Genomic DNA, 19605 nt, shown 5'->3' with positions numbered 1-19605 from the left:
TCTATATAAGGCCCCTGATCTGCGTTGCAGTCGAGCAGAGCTGTGTGGATTCAGGCTCAGAAAGCAGCAGCATGGGGTTGTGTTGGAGGGGGGAAGGCTGTTTGTGATGCAGATTCCCTACTAGAAGAGGACCACCAGCAGAGTGGAGCACAAACACACAGACTCATACGGTGCGCTGGTTTGTCAGTATATCAGAAAGATATGGCCTAGTAGTATAAGTCATACATCAGCCAGTCAGTGGTGTCTCCTGCTGAGGTGATGGAAGCAGGTTTAGGGTTTTTACTCAGCGGACGGCAGAGGAGTCGATCTGCCTCCAGCATCATTTAACTAAACTGAATTCATATTGGTGTGACTTAGGACTGGGATGATAAGAAACCGGACCACTGCTAACAGATCTTGCCAACACCCTCTGTTTTAAAGCTCTTGTTTCTGTAGATGTCAAGAGAGTTTGCTGTTGGGGAATATCTTCAGGGATTTACTTTCACCGCTGTGAGCAAGCTCATTTGCACCAAAAGCAGTCTGATTCCACTCACATTTTTGTTGCTTTAAATGCTGGCGTGATCGCGCCTTTAAAGAAAAGTTTTGGACAGCAATGACGGGGGAAAATAATCCAAACAACAGCCAAGAGTAAAAACAATACTTAGACTTGTTTGGCCCGAAAATGGAGAAATGTTAAAAAAAGTTGGCACCAAATATCAGCTATTGGCAGCTTTAATCAGAAATCCTACCGATCCTACAAAAGACCATGTCGGTTTAACGTGACGCACAAAAACACACGCCTCCCCTTAATCTTAACGTCTTCACCCTAAGATGCATTTTCGTCCAAACAGTGAGCCGTCAAATAATACGGCAGCTATCTTGTTGTCAAATCAAAGGACAAAAGTGGAAAAAGACAGAAGCTGAAGTTTTGACAAGATAAGAAGCAAAAAAAAAAAAAAAAAAGTTTCAATGCGATGCTTACAACATCTGAAGTTAATGGCCGTGAATACACAAAGACGAACTCCCTCGCAGACAGTTTCTCTCCAAACAAAGTCCAAACAGGATAACTGCGCCATGTGAAATTGGGCCAAAGAAGCTTAAAGTTGCGTACCAAAGCGAGTGACAGCGGAGCTCGCAAATTGAGAGATGAAGGCCGACATCCTGATTAAGGCTGGCAAGGTGTCACATCATTGTCTGCCTTTTGTGTATTGGCTGCAAAATTTGCCATTACCGTAATTGGTGATTCCTGCTCGATAGGCAGGCGAGGGAGACCAGGCTTAAGGCTTGGTGGGAGGGCTTCTGGGCGAGAGTTTGCCTTTCAGGGTGCTGAGCATCTCCCAGACCCCATCCCAATTACCTCTGGGACAATGACAGACAGCGGCTTTTGCCTCTTTGTGTCAGACGTCCGGTATGTTTACTTAGCGGATCTCCAGTCCACTTTGTCACCAGTTAATTGGAGAGTTACTGAGTTATTCTAATGTAAATGTCAGACGTGTTCACACCATTCAAAGCGAGCTACCTTCGGTTAGCTTGAGGTGACGGAATAACAAAAAAACTGTGTTGGAGAAGGGGTTGGAGTCTTTGCTTCCCGCAACACACCGTGCGTTTGACTTTACAGCATGCACTCGTTTCCAGGAGCTGTCAGATGCTGCACACTTTGGACTTCCAGACTGAACGCATCTCGCGTTATCAACTGCAATTTAATTTCAGCCAGAAAGCAGAGGATGTTATCTGTAATATGTCAGATTAACAAACCCATACAGCTGAAATACATCCAGTCGATGCATTAAGTCACCCAATCTCGCAAGCTAAGATGTAATTTAATTTCGCATAGCAGACAAAATCAAATAACGTCACGACATTAATAAGTGATTATCTCTTCTTTTCGAACACTAGAGGAGTAACAAAAAAATAAATAAAATAAAGTCAAAGCGAAACCTGCTGAAAACACGGGGGTCTCTGCAGGCCTTTAATTTCATCTCTCATCTAGACGTCTGCTGCCAAAGTATACTGGTCTTAACACATTGTGACATACTTTTTGGCAGCACTCGACGGCGAGTCACCAGCGTGATAGGGAGATGATTTGGGAGGAATTTACAAATTTAATTAGCTCGGTCTCTGAGGATACAGGCTCTTCCAACTTTCATTTAGATGTAATCTTTCTTCTGAGAATACATTTCAGCACACAGTTCCTCGCAGAAGAATAGCTCTTCTCTGTCTTACGGCTTGACGACATGAAATAGAAAGTGGCTGCTTCGTTCCAGAGTGTGTTGGCAGCATAAAAAAGTGACAATACAGACACTCGATCATAGAAATATGGGGGGAAAAAAAGACAAATGTGAGTGAATAAGGAGTGTGGTGTTATACAGTCTTCACATTTTGGGGTTGGAGAAAGCAGCTGTCAATACGGCAGATAATTCCTGGACACCTACAGCCACCTTCCTATGATGATGCCCATAAGTAAGAGCATTATGGAGGGGCTCGGCTTATGTAATAGAAGTTCTTGGATGATGTTGTGGCAGAGGCTTTTAGGCATGTTTGACAGTTTTGGATTTCCAAAGATAGTTTTTTGTTCCATTCACCAAATTCTCCAATGTTACAAAGATTTACTGGAAAACCACAATAGTTCCAAGTCTTAGATTAACAACAAATAACAAGGGTTCTTCTGCCAACGCTTCCACAGCAAGTTCTAGGGCTGCAGCTAATGATCATCTCCATTATCCGTTAATCTGATGGTGATTTTCTCAATTAATCACGTCTTTAGATTGCTGATTTCGTCCAACTAGCGGTCCAGAACCCAAAGATTTTTGGTTTGCTATCAACAGAAAGAAAAACAGAAAATCGTTCAATCTGAGAGGCTGGGGCCAGATTTTTTTTATTTTTTTCGTTTTTTTTGCATGAAAAATGACTTAATGGCAGTTAATCAATTTTTCAAATTACGCTCCACTTATTTTGTGTCGATTGATTAATCAGTTCAATAACTAATCATTGTCGTACTGGTGTGTTCCACAAGTGCCAAGACACTGACCTAATTAGTGTGTATTGGACTAAGTTCGCAGTAATTATTTGCTTCATAGAGTGTAGCGAAGCAAGGACGGTCTGCCAATCTGAGTGTCCTGTGCTGAACAGTTCAGGGTAAATTAAATACGCTTACATCCCCAAACAAATCTCCAGTAAAGGAAAAATATAAAGCTTCAACGTGATTTAAAAAAGAGCTTGCTGGTTTCATCGTGGGCCAGATGTCCTTCCTCAACTATCTCTCCAAGTCTCTCTACTTTAAAATAAAGACATCAAACATCAGATTATGTCTAAAGGAAAAAGAAGCGTTAAAAAAACCTCATCAGGGTAGATCAGAAACATCAATTTCTCCACTAATAACAGCCTTAATAGGTCATTAAACAACAACACAAAGCTATTTGAGGCGGTAAGATAGGAATACGTTAAGTGGAAATAAGGTTAAAGAAGATACAATGAATAAGCAACAAAAAATGACTCAACACATTAAAACCTGCAGCGGTATAACCCTGGAAAAGTGTCCAAATGTATTTTATTTCCTCTCTGAGTAATGTAACCAAATATCCTGCTTCTTCAAAATATTGCCATAACCACCTGCCTGTGAGCTGCTTCTCTGGAAATGTCATCTATTTTCAGGTTTAAGAAAAAAAAATATGTAGCTCTCTTGCATTTTGTCAACAATCTCTGAAATCACAAGGTTAAACGGGCAATTATTTTCTTCCGAGCGGGACTCGCGGCGCTTCAGTCAGACCCAAACACTTCCCGCTAAAGTCTTTGTCCCAGCTGTCCAAGGATACGGCAGAGAGAGCAGAGAGGACGGTCGGGTGAGGAGAGATCATCCAGACAAAGGGACCGAGAGACTGCACAAAGCTCTCGGCCACGTTACCTTGTCACAGCATCCCTCTTGCCCTCACTAACTTCCTCCAGCCCCAGATGTGAAGCCCATCTGCTCCACAGCCAATACCGACGTCCTTTCGGATCCTCGGCTGCCATAATCTTTTTACCGTTGTTTTTATACCAAATAATTAAAAGCAGCCTACCAGATGGCTGTCACACACTCCCTCTGCTTTGATAAGGAAAAAGGTTTTTGGTGCGGCTCTGGTTTAAAGCAGCGAAAGGTACAGATGAGGAAGCGAGCAGGTGCGCAGGACTAAACCAAGTCTTGGTCAGGCCCTGAAAGAATTTGAGGCGACAGCTTTCGAGGGTCAAAAGGTTGCCCGTAATTGCCAGCGGCCTGTTTGAGTGAAAGCAAATGGACTTTTCTGAATTTTTTATTTTTTTTCTTCCCCCTTCCTTTCTCCAAAGCCAAAGTGGTCTGCCACAAACTCATTATGATTTCCAAGTGTGATGATCTGAATAAAAGGGGAGGGGGGTGAAGCAGGGGGTTGAAGACATAATTAGTTTTCCTCACTGCAGGAGACAGTATGCTGATGAGACAATGAAAGACGGAAAAAAGCCGAGCTGTCAATCTCCTCCGATTCTTTTTCATCTCACAAAGCACCAGTGAGTAATGCTCGCAGACCCCCCGAAAAAAAAAAAAAAAAATCCCCCCACACCCTGCGACTGCGGGTGCACGACTGTGTTACACAACGTCGACCTCTGCCAACTCTGCAACCATAAAGCATTTCATAGACCTCGGAAGGAAGGAAAAACAAACACTCTGGAGGCAGAGGATTTCTAGCAAACGGAAACCAGATTTTATTAAGTCATAGCGCTAGAAATAAACAAAAATGCTCAATAGATGTCAGTTGCGGCCATATAAGGGTTTTGTATTCGTCAAAGCTGTGATAACCTTCACCTTTGTACCCATCCTTCACTCAAAAATTATCTCAAAGTACAAAATTATCAACTAAAAGTGTCCTTTGAGATCCACATATCTCTAAAAGAAAAGAAAAAAGTAATCTTTTCAGGGGTTTAGAAAAACAGTCCTGTTCCCAGCTTTGGGACAATGCATTTTCCAGCTAATTCAAGAGGAGTATTAAACAGTTTACTTAGCTTATGAAGTAGGAGCAACTTCTCAAATCATAAAGGAGCACTTAATCCTTCAGTCTATCACAAACTTTTTTAAATCACCACATTTGGACATATGCAGACTTCACTTGCACGGAAAACTGTAAATTGAAAAATAGCTGTCAGACAAATGCAGTGAAGTAAAAAAGTGCATTATTTGCCCCTGAGGTGTAGTAAAGAAGAAGGTTTAAGGTACATAAAATAGAAATGCTTAAGTAAAGTATATATGTACCACAAATTTGCACCACTGACGAATTATCCATACAAACAGAACATTGCCTTAAAGTGGGTGTTACATATAAATATATATATTACTAAATCTTGAGAAGTAATGTTTATGATACAAATACGATTGCACTTTCTTTTTATACGACAGCCCTCTATGATCCTAGCCAGCAGCTCGTAACTAAGTTGAAACACATCTACTTTAAAGCTGCAAAAAAAATGTTTTTTAGCGACTTGGGGCAGAATAAGCTAAAAACATAATGTCAGACTTAGCTGACCTTAGCTAACATGCTAGCTAGCTTGTCCATTGTCAGACAACTGCACCTTGTATGTACTTCTTTAAGTCGATTCATTTTCATTCAGCGATGTGCAATCACTCCTGTTTTGTAGTTTCGAATACACAAAATAAGCTAAATTGCTGTTTTCAGTGACACGTGTACATATATATATGTTCATATCTAATATTTGCACATTTCTCATGGTACTTTTAGAAATGTTGTCTGAGTTTGTAAATGTAGTGACAGAACTGCTGCTTAGTTTTTTAGCACACCGCGCAATAATAGTAAAGAAATTTGATGCTATTCTTTTCCGCCTGTGTTTACCAGACATGGAGCAGAATTAGCTTCAAACAAGTATCAAGTTTCTGAGAAATGAAACATCTGGGTGTTTAGCTGCTGAATGTTCCCATTTTTAAAGTAGGTTTTATGCAAAGCAGGTAGAGTAAAGTGAGTGCTTCTGAGGATTTTTCAATGAAAACAGCTGCGGGCCCAGAAACCACAACAATGAGTTAAATGAGGACGCAAACCTCAAAACACTGAGAGAGGTTGTTCGAGATGGTCACATTTCTTTGTGTTTTTTTTGTTTTTGTCACTACGAGTGGCACCATTAGTTTCGACACAACTATTTAATCTGTCGTTTATAATAAAAAAATATTAATTAGTGCAGCTTTAAAGCTTCTTTGAGTCAAAAACATGACAAACGGTTGTGCACCTACAGCAGGCTCTGGACATTGTTGTTCTTTTCCTATATGATTGATGAAATGCACCATCTCCAGCTAACGCGGCGACGCTCTCTGGGATACAAACAGCTCCTGTGCACCACGACAAGAATATATATCATTGCCTATAGGATACAGCGATCAAAGTGTAGTTACTGACTGGGGATTGCTGCTGCTGTGTGTGTGTGTGTGTGTGTCTGTGTGTTTGTCCAGTAGGGGGAATTCTGTGCTATTGGGCACCTACAGCATGCAAACCCTGCTTGGCTTTTTTATTACCTTTGAAAGTCCTTTTAACTCCTTCAGCAGGAAATGAAACACTCGAATGGCTCTATTGCAAAGTGCCGGAGCCATTTGCAGCCAGGGCCGTGACATTCCCGAGCATGTGTTCCATATAAAGAGAGGCTCTGGGAGTCACAGGTGCATGCCGATTGGGTGTGTGTGTGTGTGTGTGTGTGTGTGTGTCGGGGGGGGGGACATGTGTGCATGAATGTATATGAGGGAGCAGAGCGCAAGCGAGCGAGCAGATAAAGAAAGACAAGGAAAGAGAGTATTTGGGTGTTTACTGAGGCCTTACAGTCACCCGTGGGCAGTAAACGGAGGGCTGCTGCATTCCAGAGCCGAAGCCAGCTGCCTTTGCTGACTGGTAAACGCTTGAAAACACACAGGGCAACTTTAAATATGGAAGCTGAAGTTCACTTTTCAGTCGGACCATTTCGGGGACGAGGGAGGAGGGAGACGCTGACTGTTGATTTTCACGTGATTTACGGTTTTGCTGTAGCACCGCAAATAACAAATGTTTTTATTATCAATTACTTTCCTGATTACTTGATTACCCACTTAGCATATAAAACGTCAATCAGCGATTCACTCGGCCCGTCTTCCAATTGATTGTTTTGTGCGGCTGCCAACCTGAAAGATGTTCGCTTCACAATAACAGAAAAGAAAAGAGTATTTGAGAAAGTTAATCTAGTGATTGTTTGGTACATTTGACCAAGTAGCAACAAAACCCTGAGAGTATTGAAATAAACAAGGTTTTTCTTTCCCCCCACTGACCTCAACTTTTCATTTGTAAGAGGAAGAACATGTTTCTTTCCTTCAAAAAATTGCATGCTGCGGCTTTAAAGCCATTAAACGATAATGGCGGCCCCTCCCTGGTTGCTTATTTAGTTTGCTTTTGATGCACTTTTAGAATTTCGAATGCCAAGCAGCAAATAAAACTTCCACGGCTCCATCCCCAACTTTATTGAGATGTTGCTGCAGGAGATGATGATTGCTAAAAAATGAAACTTTCACGAACAACAGTGGCAGGAAAAAAAAAAAAAAATCATCAAGATTTAGAGACAAAAGAGGAATAATCGGGTGCATTGTTCCGCCACAATGAGGGCTTTGTTGCCGGGCTTAAGAGCACTGTGTGTCTGGGTGCTTCGTAGCACTGCTAAATATGTATATTCTCATCGTAGCTCTTTTGTTCTCAGGTCACACTGTTATTTGTCCCACGCTTCATCTGCCGCACCAGACTGACTGCCTTAATTAGTGGCACTCACTGAGAGACATTAATAAGTGTCCAACAAACCTGAGATGGAATATATTAGAGTTCCATTTTTGTCGACAGTGACATTTCTCATCAACTGCCCCTCAGGTCTGTAATTTCACTGAGCGAATACTCTCTGCTCGTGATCTGTCACCCTGTGGTGGTGAAGGAGGAGGAGGAGGAGGAGGAGGAGGAGGCGTGGAGAGGGCTCCTGCCTTTATCTGCTCGTGTGCTGTTATCATATAGATGGAAAATTCAAATTGAAGCATGTACGGATCTGTTGCTCCTTTAATACAGTTAGTTAGTGCCTCTTCACATAGCAAATGCATTAAAGGATTTGTGCTTATAAATTACTTATTTTTTTTAGTAAATGCAAATTTTTTCTGAGGGTTTATTGAGAAAAAGACGCACAACTATCTCCACACCAACATAATATAGGTGAATGGGATTTTGACTGCTGTCCTCGCAGGTATGAAAAAAAATATTTGAACACAACTTTTGTAGATTTACAGATTTTTAAGGATGCTTCCGGATTCGGTTTAACTGATCTGTACAATGCATGAGTGCAAATCTGATACAGTTTGTACAGTTGATTTTACAATAGAAGACTATTTCACATTGCTGCTGCTTTCATTTTTGGATGCGCAGACAACAAGGACACTTAGAATCTAGAATTAAGAGACAAAAGTCATAAAATGTCCTCAGTGTGCTGTCATCTAACCAAATATGTACTAACTATTTAGTTTCATCATGTGGCCATGTTTGAAAAAGTGACACCGGAGTACGGCTGATCTGGACCGAAGTCTGCTTCTTTCTGGGACATCTAATTAAAAAAAAGAGAGCAGACATTGTCAAGAATTGCTGAGAAACTGTGAAAAACTATAAAACTACGGACAAATATGACAGCAATATGAGGTTGTATGTAACTTGAATAAGATTTGTCAGAAAGTTGCACCACTTAAGCACAATGTGTCATGCCAGACCTTGTCCATTTTGTCTTGTAGAAGAACTCAAAGTCTAGTTTTAAAACCTAAAACTATTTTTGATCATAAGGATCTCACTGATTTTAAAGTAAGTTTTTTCAAATTCTTTTCATTTTTCCTGAAACAAAGTAGTATTATTCCATCATAGGACATCTGCACAGCTTGTTCAGGGTAGAAGATATTAGAAAATAGTGAACAATTGCATAATAATCTTTTTTAAGTTCTTTTCAGATCAACAATGAAAAACCAAAAAGATCTTGAGTTTCGAACATCATAGAAAACTAGCTGGTGTTCACACTGGAGGAGCTGCTGTTGATGCATTTGGGTTATTATTGCTTAAGGACAACTGTAAAGAATATTCAGTTGTCAAACTGGAGTTTATTCCACTCATGGATCAACACTAGCGACTTTTTCTGCTTTTTAAAATCACACATAATTTGTGATGGAAAGTCCTAATTCCGTCCTATAAATTGTATTTTCAGTGAAAGATAACCTTGAACACGAATGGAAACTGCTGAAATTGAGACACCCAGAAAGCCTGTTTGACATTATTGCTGAAAATTTAAATAGAACTTTAGATGATTTTAGCTGTAAAGTTAAACTTCTGAACACCTCTGCTGTGTTGTGAACATTACAGAGGCCAACGTCATGGGAAAAAAAACCAAAACTATTCACATGGTACACAGATACATACCACCAAGTCAGTCATTTGGGTGAAACCACCCTTTAACATACTTGCTCACTAAATGTCCTCATTGTGAACCTTTGAAATCCATGTCTGGAGCGTTGCTCTGAGTCACATTAAGGGACACAGCAGAGCTAAAAGCAGCTGCATTTTCACCACTGTATCAAGTAACGGAGCGGTGACCATAATTTGGAACTGAAATGAAACGGGCTCAGCTTAACATTCTGAATGAAATGCTTGTGCTTCCTCCGAGAAGTTTGTTTTTGCTTCCACATAAAGACAGATCTGCTGATAGAGGGATCACAATAATCTGAGCTTCGTTGACACTTTGATAACTTTGCATATTAAAGGCATTCGGCTCATTTTATCCACAGCGACGGAGCAGATTAAATTCTGTGACGCGAACTCGCAAACCTTTAACTCGTCAGCTCGAACCACTCGGGCCAGCCTGTCGCCAACATGTAAACAGGCAGCCAAGTCTAGTCAAACATCCCTCCGTGTCTCAGCTTCCTGCTTTACGCCTGCAGAGAAATCTTTGTGTACAGAAGATATCGTAAAAATACACACGCACAAATGTAATATCCCCAAAACGATGATAAGTGCAACAATACGCTGGGAAACTTGTTTAGAGGCCAGAAAAAAAAAAAAAGAGTTGTCAAATGTCTCAGCTGATAAATGAGAGCAGCTGACGTCTGTGGGAAAAAAAAAAAGATTCCAGAAAGGTGAGGGTCTGACTGAAAAGCTGAGCTGCTATGTGGAAGGTAAACAGCAGATTGAATGCCAAAAAAAAAAAAAAAAAACATTGCCTCAATCTCTTTCTGCTGCCTTGCAGAGGTCTGAATAATTAAAGCTGTGTCTGTGTCTGCTCGGGGGGAACACAGCCTATAGGATGAGGCTGAATGCGAATCAGCGCTCCCTTTTCAAATTTCACATATTCCCAGCTGAGCCCGAAACATCAGAATGTTGCAACTTTTCAGACAGTTTTCAGAATGAAATATCTCTCTCTCGCTCTCTCTCAGCAAATGTTCCCAAATTAAAAAACACTGCATCCAAAAAACACAAACAAACAGAGTTGGAGGCAGAGTTTTCTATGGAAATAAACTAAAGTAATCCACAGAATATAAGAGTTTCAAAGAAAAAAAAAAAAAACCCCTGATAAACAGTCACTGGAGTTGCCGTTATAATAACAGCACAAACACCACTATTAGAAGTATAGCTGTAGAGGTAGACTATAAGGGCAATTAAACATGATTTTCTTTTCTTTCAGTGTTCGTTTTAATTGTTAAATATGTTTTCCAACCAGTAGAACCACCTGTTATTCTGCTGTTGGACCAAAGGGACATAGAATCAGGATATTTCTGTGTGTGAGTGTATTTCAACTGCACATCTTCAATCATTTCCCCATTTTTGCTGATATCTTGGTTTCTCTTTGGCCCACGACATGGATGCTGACTCCCTTCTTTCTATCGCTGTAATGTTTAGTTTCATGTTGCAGGCACATCTACATTTGCGGTTCCATTGTTCATCGGCTTTAGTAAATAACAGGACTGGATTCCTCTGTCTTAACTCACTTGATCTGGTTTTGAGAGCTGATTACAGCCTTGCTGTACGTACAGCTGGGAACTTTTTCTTTTTTTTTTCCACTTTAAAGTCAGTTTTGTCCATCTGATGTGATGATCTAGCAACATTTTGAAAAAAAAAAAAAACACAAACTGCAGGTTCATCTAAAATCCACTGACGCTCCCTAGAAGTTGAAGCCTTTGTATTTAAGACTCTCCATGACCTTTCCTCTAATGATGCTGTCAAACCAAAATATCCGCTTTAACCAAGAGGAATTTTCCTCACTACTGAGGGTCAAATTTAGCATATAAACAGAGATTTCTAGGGAGCACATTTAGGATTTTAACTCTGGTTGTATTCTCTATTCTATATTTTCTTTGTTACCTGCAATCACATAAAAAGGCCAAAACCAACCATGTTTTAGTGAGTCTCAAAATACTCCCCCTACACATTCACAGCCCAATGGTTCAAATATAAATCATTAGAAACAGACCACATATACAGTTTTTATCTTACGAAAGGCTCATCTATGCCTTAAAATAGCTGGACACTAAAGTTTTTATCAAATGTTACTGGTGCAAGAGAGAAAATGTCATTTTGGGGGGACTATTTTGAATAGCGGATGGATCCATACTTAGTGCTACAGTGAGTATTTCGGGCAGCACAGCAGTGTAAATGGGACGGAGTCAAATTAAACTGTACATTCATACTAATGGTGGAACATGTCACAGTGCAGAAGTGCGGCACATTCACCTATTTTAATAGTTCTGGGCACCAATAGAGCTCCTTGGCACAGAAAAATAAGATACATCAAGCTTTGGCTGGACACAATACTTCCTCGTAGGACACGTTTATGGTCTTTTCATACAATTTCATAACAAGATGAACAAATACAGATGCTGAATATCAGCAGCAAAATATCTGAGAGCGACCATATCAGCCCTCTAGAGCCCACACTGGCTGAGGCCTATTCTTGCCTGCAGCCCCGCATGGATGTGTCTGCCTGTGTCCTTTTCCAAGTCGGCGAAACAGCCGGTCGCTCTGACAGGCTGCCTGCACCGAGAGAAAGGACCGTCCAATGGCTGCGATAGGGACCAAGTGAAGGGGAAAGAGGCAACGCCAGCTTCTGTGAGGGAGGGCTCATTCAAGCACGGCAGATTCGGGGGGATTTAGGGAGCTCGTCTGCCAGCAATAAAAGGCTGAAACAGGATACTTGGTGAGATTAATTACCTAGATAGGCCACGATAATGCCATTTAAATGGGAAAGTAATTAAAGTGCACCTTCCATGAAAATTATTCATTGCTGACGGATTGGGTGACAGACAAATCAGGAGGCATTTACAGAAAAGCTACAGGTTAAGTGCTCCGAGCTGCTGCTCTGAGACCACCACAGTTTTATTGCAGCTGTTGAATCTTACTGCTTTGCCCGGCTCTCATCAAATTACTGCGAGCATGTGGGGTTGGCGCGAGGGGAGGCGGAGGGGGTGAAAAAGAATGGGCTCCCAGGTAACGTAAAACCGGGGACAAATGCTACAAAGGAGGATCCGCTTAACTAGAAAATTACACTGGCTGGCATTGGTCAGTGGGGACTCCTCAGAATCAATCAATCCTTCTGTTTAAGGCCACCATGGCAGATTAGAACACAAAAAGGGATAAATCAATGGCCTTATTGTTCCCCAAGTGTTACTTTCACAAATGCACTGAACAATATCCATTTAGTGATGATAAAGTGTCAATAAAGTGGACGTATAGGTTACCGCCGAGGAAGGCGCGGATCAGTTTGCACCCATGGACGTTTAATATTTTAATGATCATTGCTCTCTCGTAGCGATAAATAATTATCAAACCATGCGGCAAAACTTTGCAGCCTTCCTGTTCTGAAGCGCAGACACGAAACTGCTGCAGGACAGTGAATCAGACTTTGACTGAAACGGCCCAACTGAATGGGAATATTTGCTTCTCACGCAATGCAAAGGCACAGAGGCTTTTCAGATCAAAGTAAAATGCTTAGCTTACATTCTTGTGTGCCTCCATGCTTTCTTTCTTTTTTTTTTCTTTCCCTCCCTCCTCCTCCTTTTTTGCACCGAGAGATTGTACTAAAGGGAATAGCCTGTTGTTCTCTTTGAATGTTTAAGTAGGTTTGTACTTGAGGGGGAACTATAACATCAGCCTACATTCACACAATGTTGCACAACAAATGAAGCAAAGAATGGCTAAAAATAAACACGGAAGACCTCTGATGTGGAGGGAAAAAAGTGTGAAACTCGCATCACGCGAAGGGGGAAAAAAAAAAAAGGCTGATTAGAAATTGGACGTTTTGGAATGATGGCCACGGCATTCGAGGCGTTCTATTCAAAATCAGTGACTGCCATTTTGTTGTGTACACACTAATTAAAGAGCAAGGATCCATTGTTGCTGCGGTAACGGTATCTAAAAACAAAATCTTTGTACCGGTGCACTAATGCCGAGGACACTCTGACAGCTGAAGTTAGTCATGTTAAATATTCCACATCTGACTGATCTAAAATCCCAAATATTAGCAGGACAAAAAATGATCAAAAATATTAAATTAAGTGGGAACCTGTGGTCGACTTGAAACAGAACGTCCCCACAGTCTAAATAATTCATCTGGCATCGAGTCACTCAAATCACTCCCCCTGTTTTCGACTCCCCGACGGAGCCTGTGAATACTTTAGGTGCACAGCTCAACTTTTGCAAAAGTTGCTATCGGAGGGGAGCAGGCTTTGTGCTGCTGCATAATCCAAGCAGCGCACATTAAAATCTATTTCCACGGGCTCCTCCTTTCACTCAATATATTGTTTATACCTTGAGCTGATTGCACCTAAGCCACATCTCACCGGTCTCGAGCTGAATGTGTACACACAACATGCACACACAAACACGGGTCCTGTAGCCTTTCCAATAACCAATTTCCAATCCTATTTCTGTGCCCTTTTCCCACTGTGATTTTTTTTTTTTTCTGGCTCCGAGATGTGAGCACCCGCTTGAATAAATATTAATGGTAATTCTACGAGCAATGCCCACTCACGAGTGTGCTGGAAGAACAAAAGGCCTTGTTTACAAGTGCGCTTGAGAAAAAGCTAAGGTGCGGAGGGCCTACGAGGGCCTCCGAGGTTGGCTCTGCGGCGCTGTTGACTCACAATGGAGTGCTGATTGAAACACACTCTTAACTTCCAGCACAGGGTGGCAGCGAAGATGGCAAAAAAAAGGAAAAAAAACCTCAACGCGACGAATTCCTATTCAAGCGCCGCGAGGACGGAGCTGGAGAAATCAAGCTCACGAACTTGCAGCCTCTACTTAAACTCATTTAAGACAGAGCTGAAAGGTAATTAGGTTTCTGGGAACAATAAGTACTCAGTACCTTGTGTAGCTCCAGCCTCGCTCCAGACATTTTCTTTGGTATAATTAGGGGAGGTGTGAATTCCTCATCAGATGGATCACCATCTGCATTCACACACCACTTGCTCGTTCCCCCAATCCCCAGCTACGAGCCCATGTTCGTGCTGATTATCATTCAGCAGGTGGAGATGGGAGGGATGGAGGCGAAGGGCTTCACTTTTTTAAGGTTCTTTCAGTGCTATGGGCCTCCAGCGGCTCGCCATGCAAAGGTTAATCAATTCTGAATGATGAGCCATAAAAGCTTTAATAATGCAGTCATTCTCTAATGAGTGGTCCTGCATGCTTGCCCAGGAAGGCCCGATTGTTTTAGGAAGCTCCGACGTTCCAATTACAAAGCATTCAAGCATTCGCCAACAGCCCAGAGAACGCTGGACACAGTGAGGGTCCAGTGAACAGGACAATGAGCCTGGCAGCGTAGAGCTAATGTCGGCTGAAGATGGGAAACAAAAGAGACCCATCACACGGCTGTCAATATAAACCTAATGCTGACTACTGACTTGCCCTTCAGCGGAAAGTTTTGAGTGCCCCTTTCAAGTTTTAGAAATCACCTCAGAAACTCTCCTCAAACCTGGAGCAAAGACAGAACTTATCATACACGCTATAGAGCCATAAAACTTCAGAGAGAGGAGATTGGGGCGGAGAGATGGATTAACAAAACATCCAACGTCAACAAAGGGGCGCTTTTCGTTTTATACCAACAGTCAGCGGTAGTTTCTTTTAACCGCAACCACTTCCGTTTAACCAAGTAGTTATTCCTTTAACCATGAAGACAACTATTTTCTTTTAACCCAAACCATAATTATTCCCAAACTCTAATCAAGAGCAGTCTTTCTCGACAATGGAAATGTTTGGCTACTTCTCACGTCATCATTAAACAACTGGGGAAACTACATTCTTAACTAAAGGCTATATTGGGATCCCAATCAAGTGGTATTAGTGTGCAAAATACCCAGGCAGCAATCAAACGAATGCTTTTCAAAGGGCACACGGTATTGTATTTTTTTTCCAGGACTATGGATTAAAATTGAGATTATGAGATTTTCCCATAAAGAGAATTATTTTAGTCTCTCAATCAAAGAAAATCATTGTAACTACAGACAATCCCTGCGTCCTTGTTGGAAAAGAGTCATCTGAGGTCAGATCACTACGGGATGAATAGTGACCTCTTATTAAATATCTCATATCACTCAGTTATGCCACGTATTATAAAGAAAAAATATATTAAACCTGCGCTGGTTTTCTTTCCGCACATTCAATTTATTCTTTTCACTGCAGTCTTCTGTAATTCCAGCCTTCATTTTAAAGGTATTATTCTGTCCTGCTGTCCTGCCATTGAACAGATGGAGAGGGTCGCCTTGCCTTGAAGAGCTGCTAACCACGGAGGAATTTGATTAGTCTGGGTTTCAAAGAGGAGTTCTAGCAGCACGTTATGATCTAAATACTAATTCAGGGACTAATTCGCCTCCCATACCATAAAACAAGAGAAAAAAATCAAGGAATCATTGTCTAGTTTACACACATTAATGATCACCAAAAAACTTAAATTCTCAGCTATCTGATCCACGCGGGTCAAATGCGCTGATTATAGTGTTACAGCACGTTAAAAGGCGGCACTTACTCAAAATGATAAACATGACACTCTTTTGGCCAACACTGCACTGGCTTTCACAACGGCTAATGGCTAAATATTCCGCCAGGTTAACCGCATAATTGTGTGTTGTCAACATGCCACGTGCAATTATGAGTGACCACAAAAGAGCATGTGTTAATTGTTATGTTTCCCTTTTTGTCCTGAAGGTTATCCTCCTCCCGACATCCTCGCGTCCTTGGCCATGCAACCCCTTGGCACATTCCAGCTCATGTCTCTGTCACGAACCGAGCCACGCAAAATACATCATCCCCAACGCTACATCCCTCCTCTCACATTCATTCAGCCGATCGCCTCCATCTCTTTTCTCCGTCTCTCCCGCAGACACACACATCTCATAAAATGGGATATTTACTGTGTTTTTTTTGCAGCGAGCCACATGCAGCTAGACATTTCTGAAGAGAAAATTGGAACATTAGCAGCTTATTTAAGACGAAAATGATGACATGAATGTCAGCGACTAAACCAAAATGATGGTGATGTAAAAGCAGCGGGACACGAGTTACCCAAACATGGCAGGGGACAGGTGTAGTTATCCAGAGACAGAAGTTGTATATCCAACTAAAGCCTCAATACTCTCTGTGCAGCCTTCTTTTTATCACCATAGTCAGAACATAGTCTTTAGGGCCAACTGTGTTTCACGGATGCTCAAGCATGAAAGAGGAATCTTGTTGGTTGGATCCATAGAAATAATGAATAAAAAAAGGCTTTAGAGTTTGTCACTGCGAAACACAGCATTTTAATTACGGCAAATTCCCTCGAGACCGAGCTGCAAATACACTACTAGCTCTTTAGGTACCGCTGGGATTCTGCATCATTGCTAAGCTAATAATGTTTGCTACTGCACTGCTGATGTACACATTAAATTAATCTGGGTAATATGCATACTGGAAATATTATGGATCATATCAGACTATAGCCATTAATGTTAATGGGGAATCATTACCGTAGTTTGCATATGAGAGGTTTTCAAAATTAAGCTGTCAATCGACATGGTCCTAATGTCTAATGTTCTCTCAACTGTGGGCTCCTTGCTACCGTAGTGCATATCATGGAAACTGTGCAACGAGTGGTACACTTCAGCTTTGAAGAAATAGATCAACGTTATGGGGAAATGTAGTGATTTACCGTTAAGACTGAGACTACTAAGGGCAAAACTGACATAGGAGATAGTCCGCTTAGGGGCTAACACCTAAACTTAATTTGTTTGTTTCCATATTTAAACAGTTTTTAAGAGGTTACAATAAATATTTCTTGAGGTCTTAGATCTTTAAGACTTGGTAAGTGAAAATTGTCTCCTTGCATTTTTATTTGTTATTCTATAAAAAAAGCAAGACACAGTGTGATATTTCTTGAGAGGTGTTGGTAGGTATAGGTATAGGCTCAGCAATTCTCGATTCAGCTCCATAACTCACACACACTGGCATCCATGGAACTCTTGGACAGAGAGAACACTGCACTGCATTGAAGCTGTCCAAATCCACATAATTGACAAACCTCTCAATGTAAAACTCCTTACCTGCTTGACCAGTAGCAATGCTGACCGCCGCAAACAGCCTCTGCGTCCGGCTCAGGTCTGACACCCCGTTGACAGCCTCCACCTCAAAAGTGTAGTTGGCATGGGCGAGCAGGTCCATAATGGTCACATAAGTGTCCACTAATCCTGACTGCGCAGGAGAGTATCCCACATTTGGCCCACACGGTACACACTCCTCGGGTTCCCAGCTGCAGCGCCGGCATATAACCCTGTAGGTGACGTCGTTGCGACCGCCGGTGTCGGCTGGCGGGCTCCACTCCAGGCTAACGGTGGTCTGGTTGATGTTGTAGACCAGGTTCTGTGGCGCTGAGGGAGGTCCTGTCAGAGGTGGACACAGGAGAAGCCAGAATTAAATAACCGAGTGCCAAGGAAAGTGACAGCCAAGAGGGTGCATTGACTGGATCTGTGCTTTCACTGTTCTCTGAGAAAGAAAGAAAGAAAAAAAAAAAAAAAAGCTACAGGACATGCCAGCTCCAGCCCCAGAGCCAAACACTGACACTCAATTATAATAAGACTCACATCCAGAAAAAATGGTGCAGGTATACTGAAAGGAAGTGAGCTCTGGCAGGTACCAAGGTCAGTGTTAGAGGGCTAAGAAATAAAGTGGTGGAGCCCAGACTTTCAAAGAGAAAATAATTTGGTAATCAGAGTTCATGCCAGTTCCTTTGCCACTGTTTTTATGAATTATCATTAGGGGAGCAGTGCATCCGTCGAACACCTCTACTTCCATCAACATCCCTAACACTGTAATTAAATAGAAAGTGAGATTATAAAGTCCAAAGGGTCTTTCATTTCAATGCAGGTACACTGACATAGCCAGTACAATTCAAATCAAAAGTTTCTTGTTCTGCAGCTAGAAACAGTGAGTTGACTAAAACTGAAAGTGAGACACAACGGATCAGAAAAGCTGTTATCCTGAGAAAACAATACGACTAGATGTAATGTTTTAGTATTAGATCTGCGAGATTTTAGCTTTTAAACTACTATTATCTTCAAATGCAGATAAATTAGGCTCAATCAAATTAGTCCAATAAACTCAAAGTTTTCTTTGGATGAGCCGCTTCAGTTTTGACGTACTGTTGTAAACATGTTGGCAAACTACTGCCTTTTATCTATATATAAATCCTGCAACTGTAAGATAGATTAGAGTCACTAAGAGGAAATGAAACATACTGAATCAAAAAAATAATAAAAAAAAAAATAGATGCAGCATGGCTCAAAATGTGTATACAGAGGACAAACTGTTGGACGATACATTCTGCATGGTGAAACAACTTTATAGAGCTGATGCGTAGAGCAGCAGTGAAAAAGTTTGCAAAGGTTATAAACATGTAAATAGTTAAATATCTATAATTGTAGCGTCTCAATTTCCCCCCCAGTGTTAGTAACACCTGTGGACACTTTGAGAAATGTTGCACATGTTGATTCCATATTTTTTTGAGAAATTCAACTTTCTTATTGTTTTGAACAATGATTTATAGCAGCCAAATATCAGCATAAATTAGGTGTTGCTTTGAGTCCAACATTCCCTCGTCTTTGCATTTTGTTTTGGTCTCCACCAACTCCTCAGCAAAAGATCCGTCTCCATACCATGTTGTATGCTTCACTAGTTCACCACAGCATTTTCAAAAACAAAAGCTGTTGATTTAAGTCTGTAGAAAACCAGTAAGATTAACTAAAAGAAAAGCTGCCAAACTGTTAAAAGGGTAATTTTCTTTCAGTCTGCCACCACAAGTGACCCTTTTCAAAAACTACAAATGGTCATTTGATCCACTGTCAATATTAAAAATAACGATTAGTGCAGCCTTAAAGCAAGCCTGCTTCCTCGTATTTTAATTTTAAACCAGCCTAATGCTCTTTTACAGTGTACTCATGCATGCAAACATAGCTGGTGATTCATCCAGATGGACTAAAGGCTTTGTTTATATTGTGAGCGTTAACAGCATAAAATCTGCAGCTGCTATGGAAATGATTGAGACAGGGCTGCATGGTCAGACAAATGCTTAGCAGGAAAT

The 19605-nt window shown here is 41.3% G+C and overlaps 1 protein-coding gene across 1 annotated transcript in view; it reads right to left on the bottom strand.

Annotated features, from left to right (window-relative positions):
* Window positions 1-19605, bottom strand: part of epha7 (eph receptor A7) — a 104808-nt gene that overhangs the window by 53570 nt on the left and 31633 nt on the right. The window contains exon 5 of the mRNA XM_008287979.1: window positions 17573-17908. Within this exon, the coding sequence (XP_008286201.1) occupies window positions 17573-17908 (336 nt within the window). The remainder of the gene's footprint in view (window positions 1-17572; window positions 17909-19605) is intronic.

Source organism: Stegastes partitus, unplaced genomic scaffold, assembly GCF_000690725.1.
Source record: "Stegastes partitus isolate 25-593 unplaced genomic scaffold, Stegastes_partitus-1.0.2 Scaffold533, whole genome shotgun sequence".
NCBI lineage: Eukaryota > Metazoa > Chordata > Actinopteri > Pomacentridae > Stegastes > Stegastes partitus.
The sequence above is the reverse complement of the archived record's forward strand: the minus strand, read 5'-3'. Positions and strand labels throughout refer to the sequence as shown.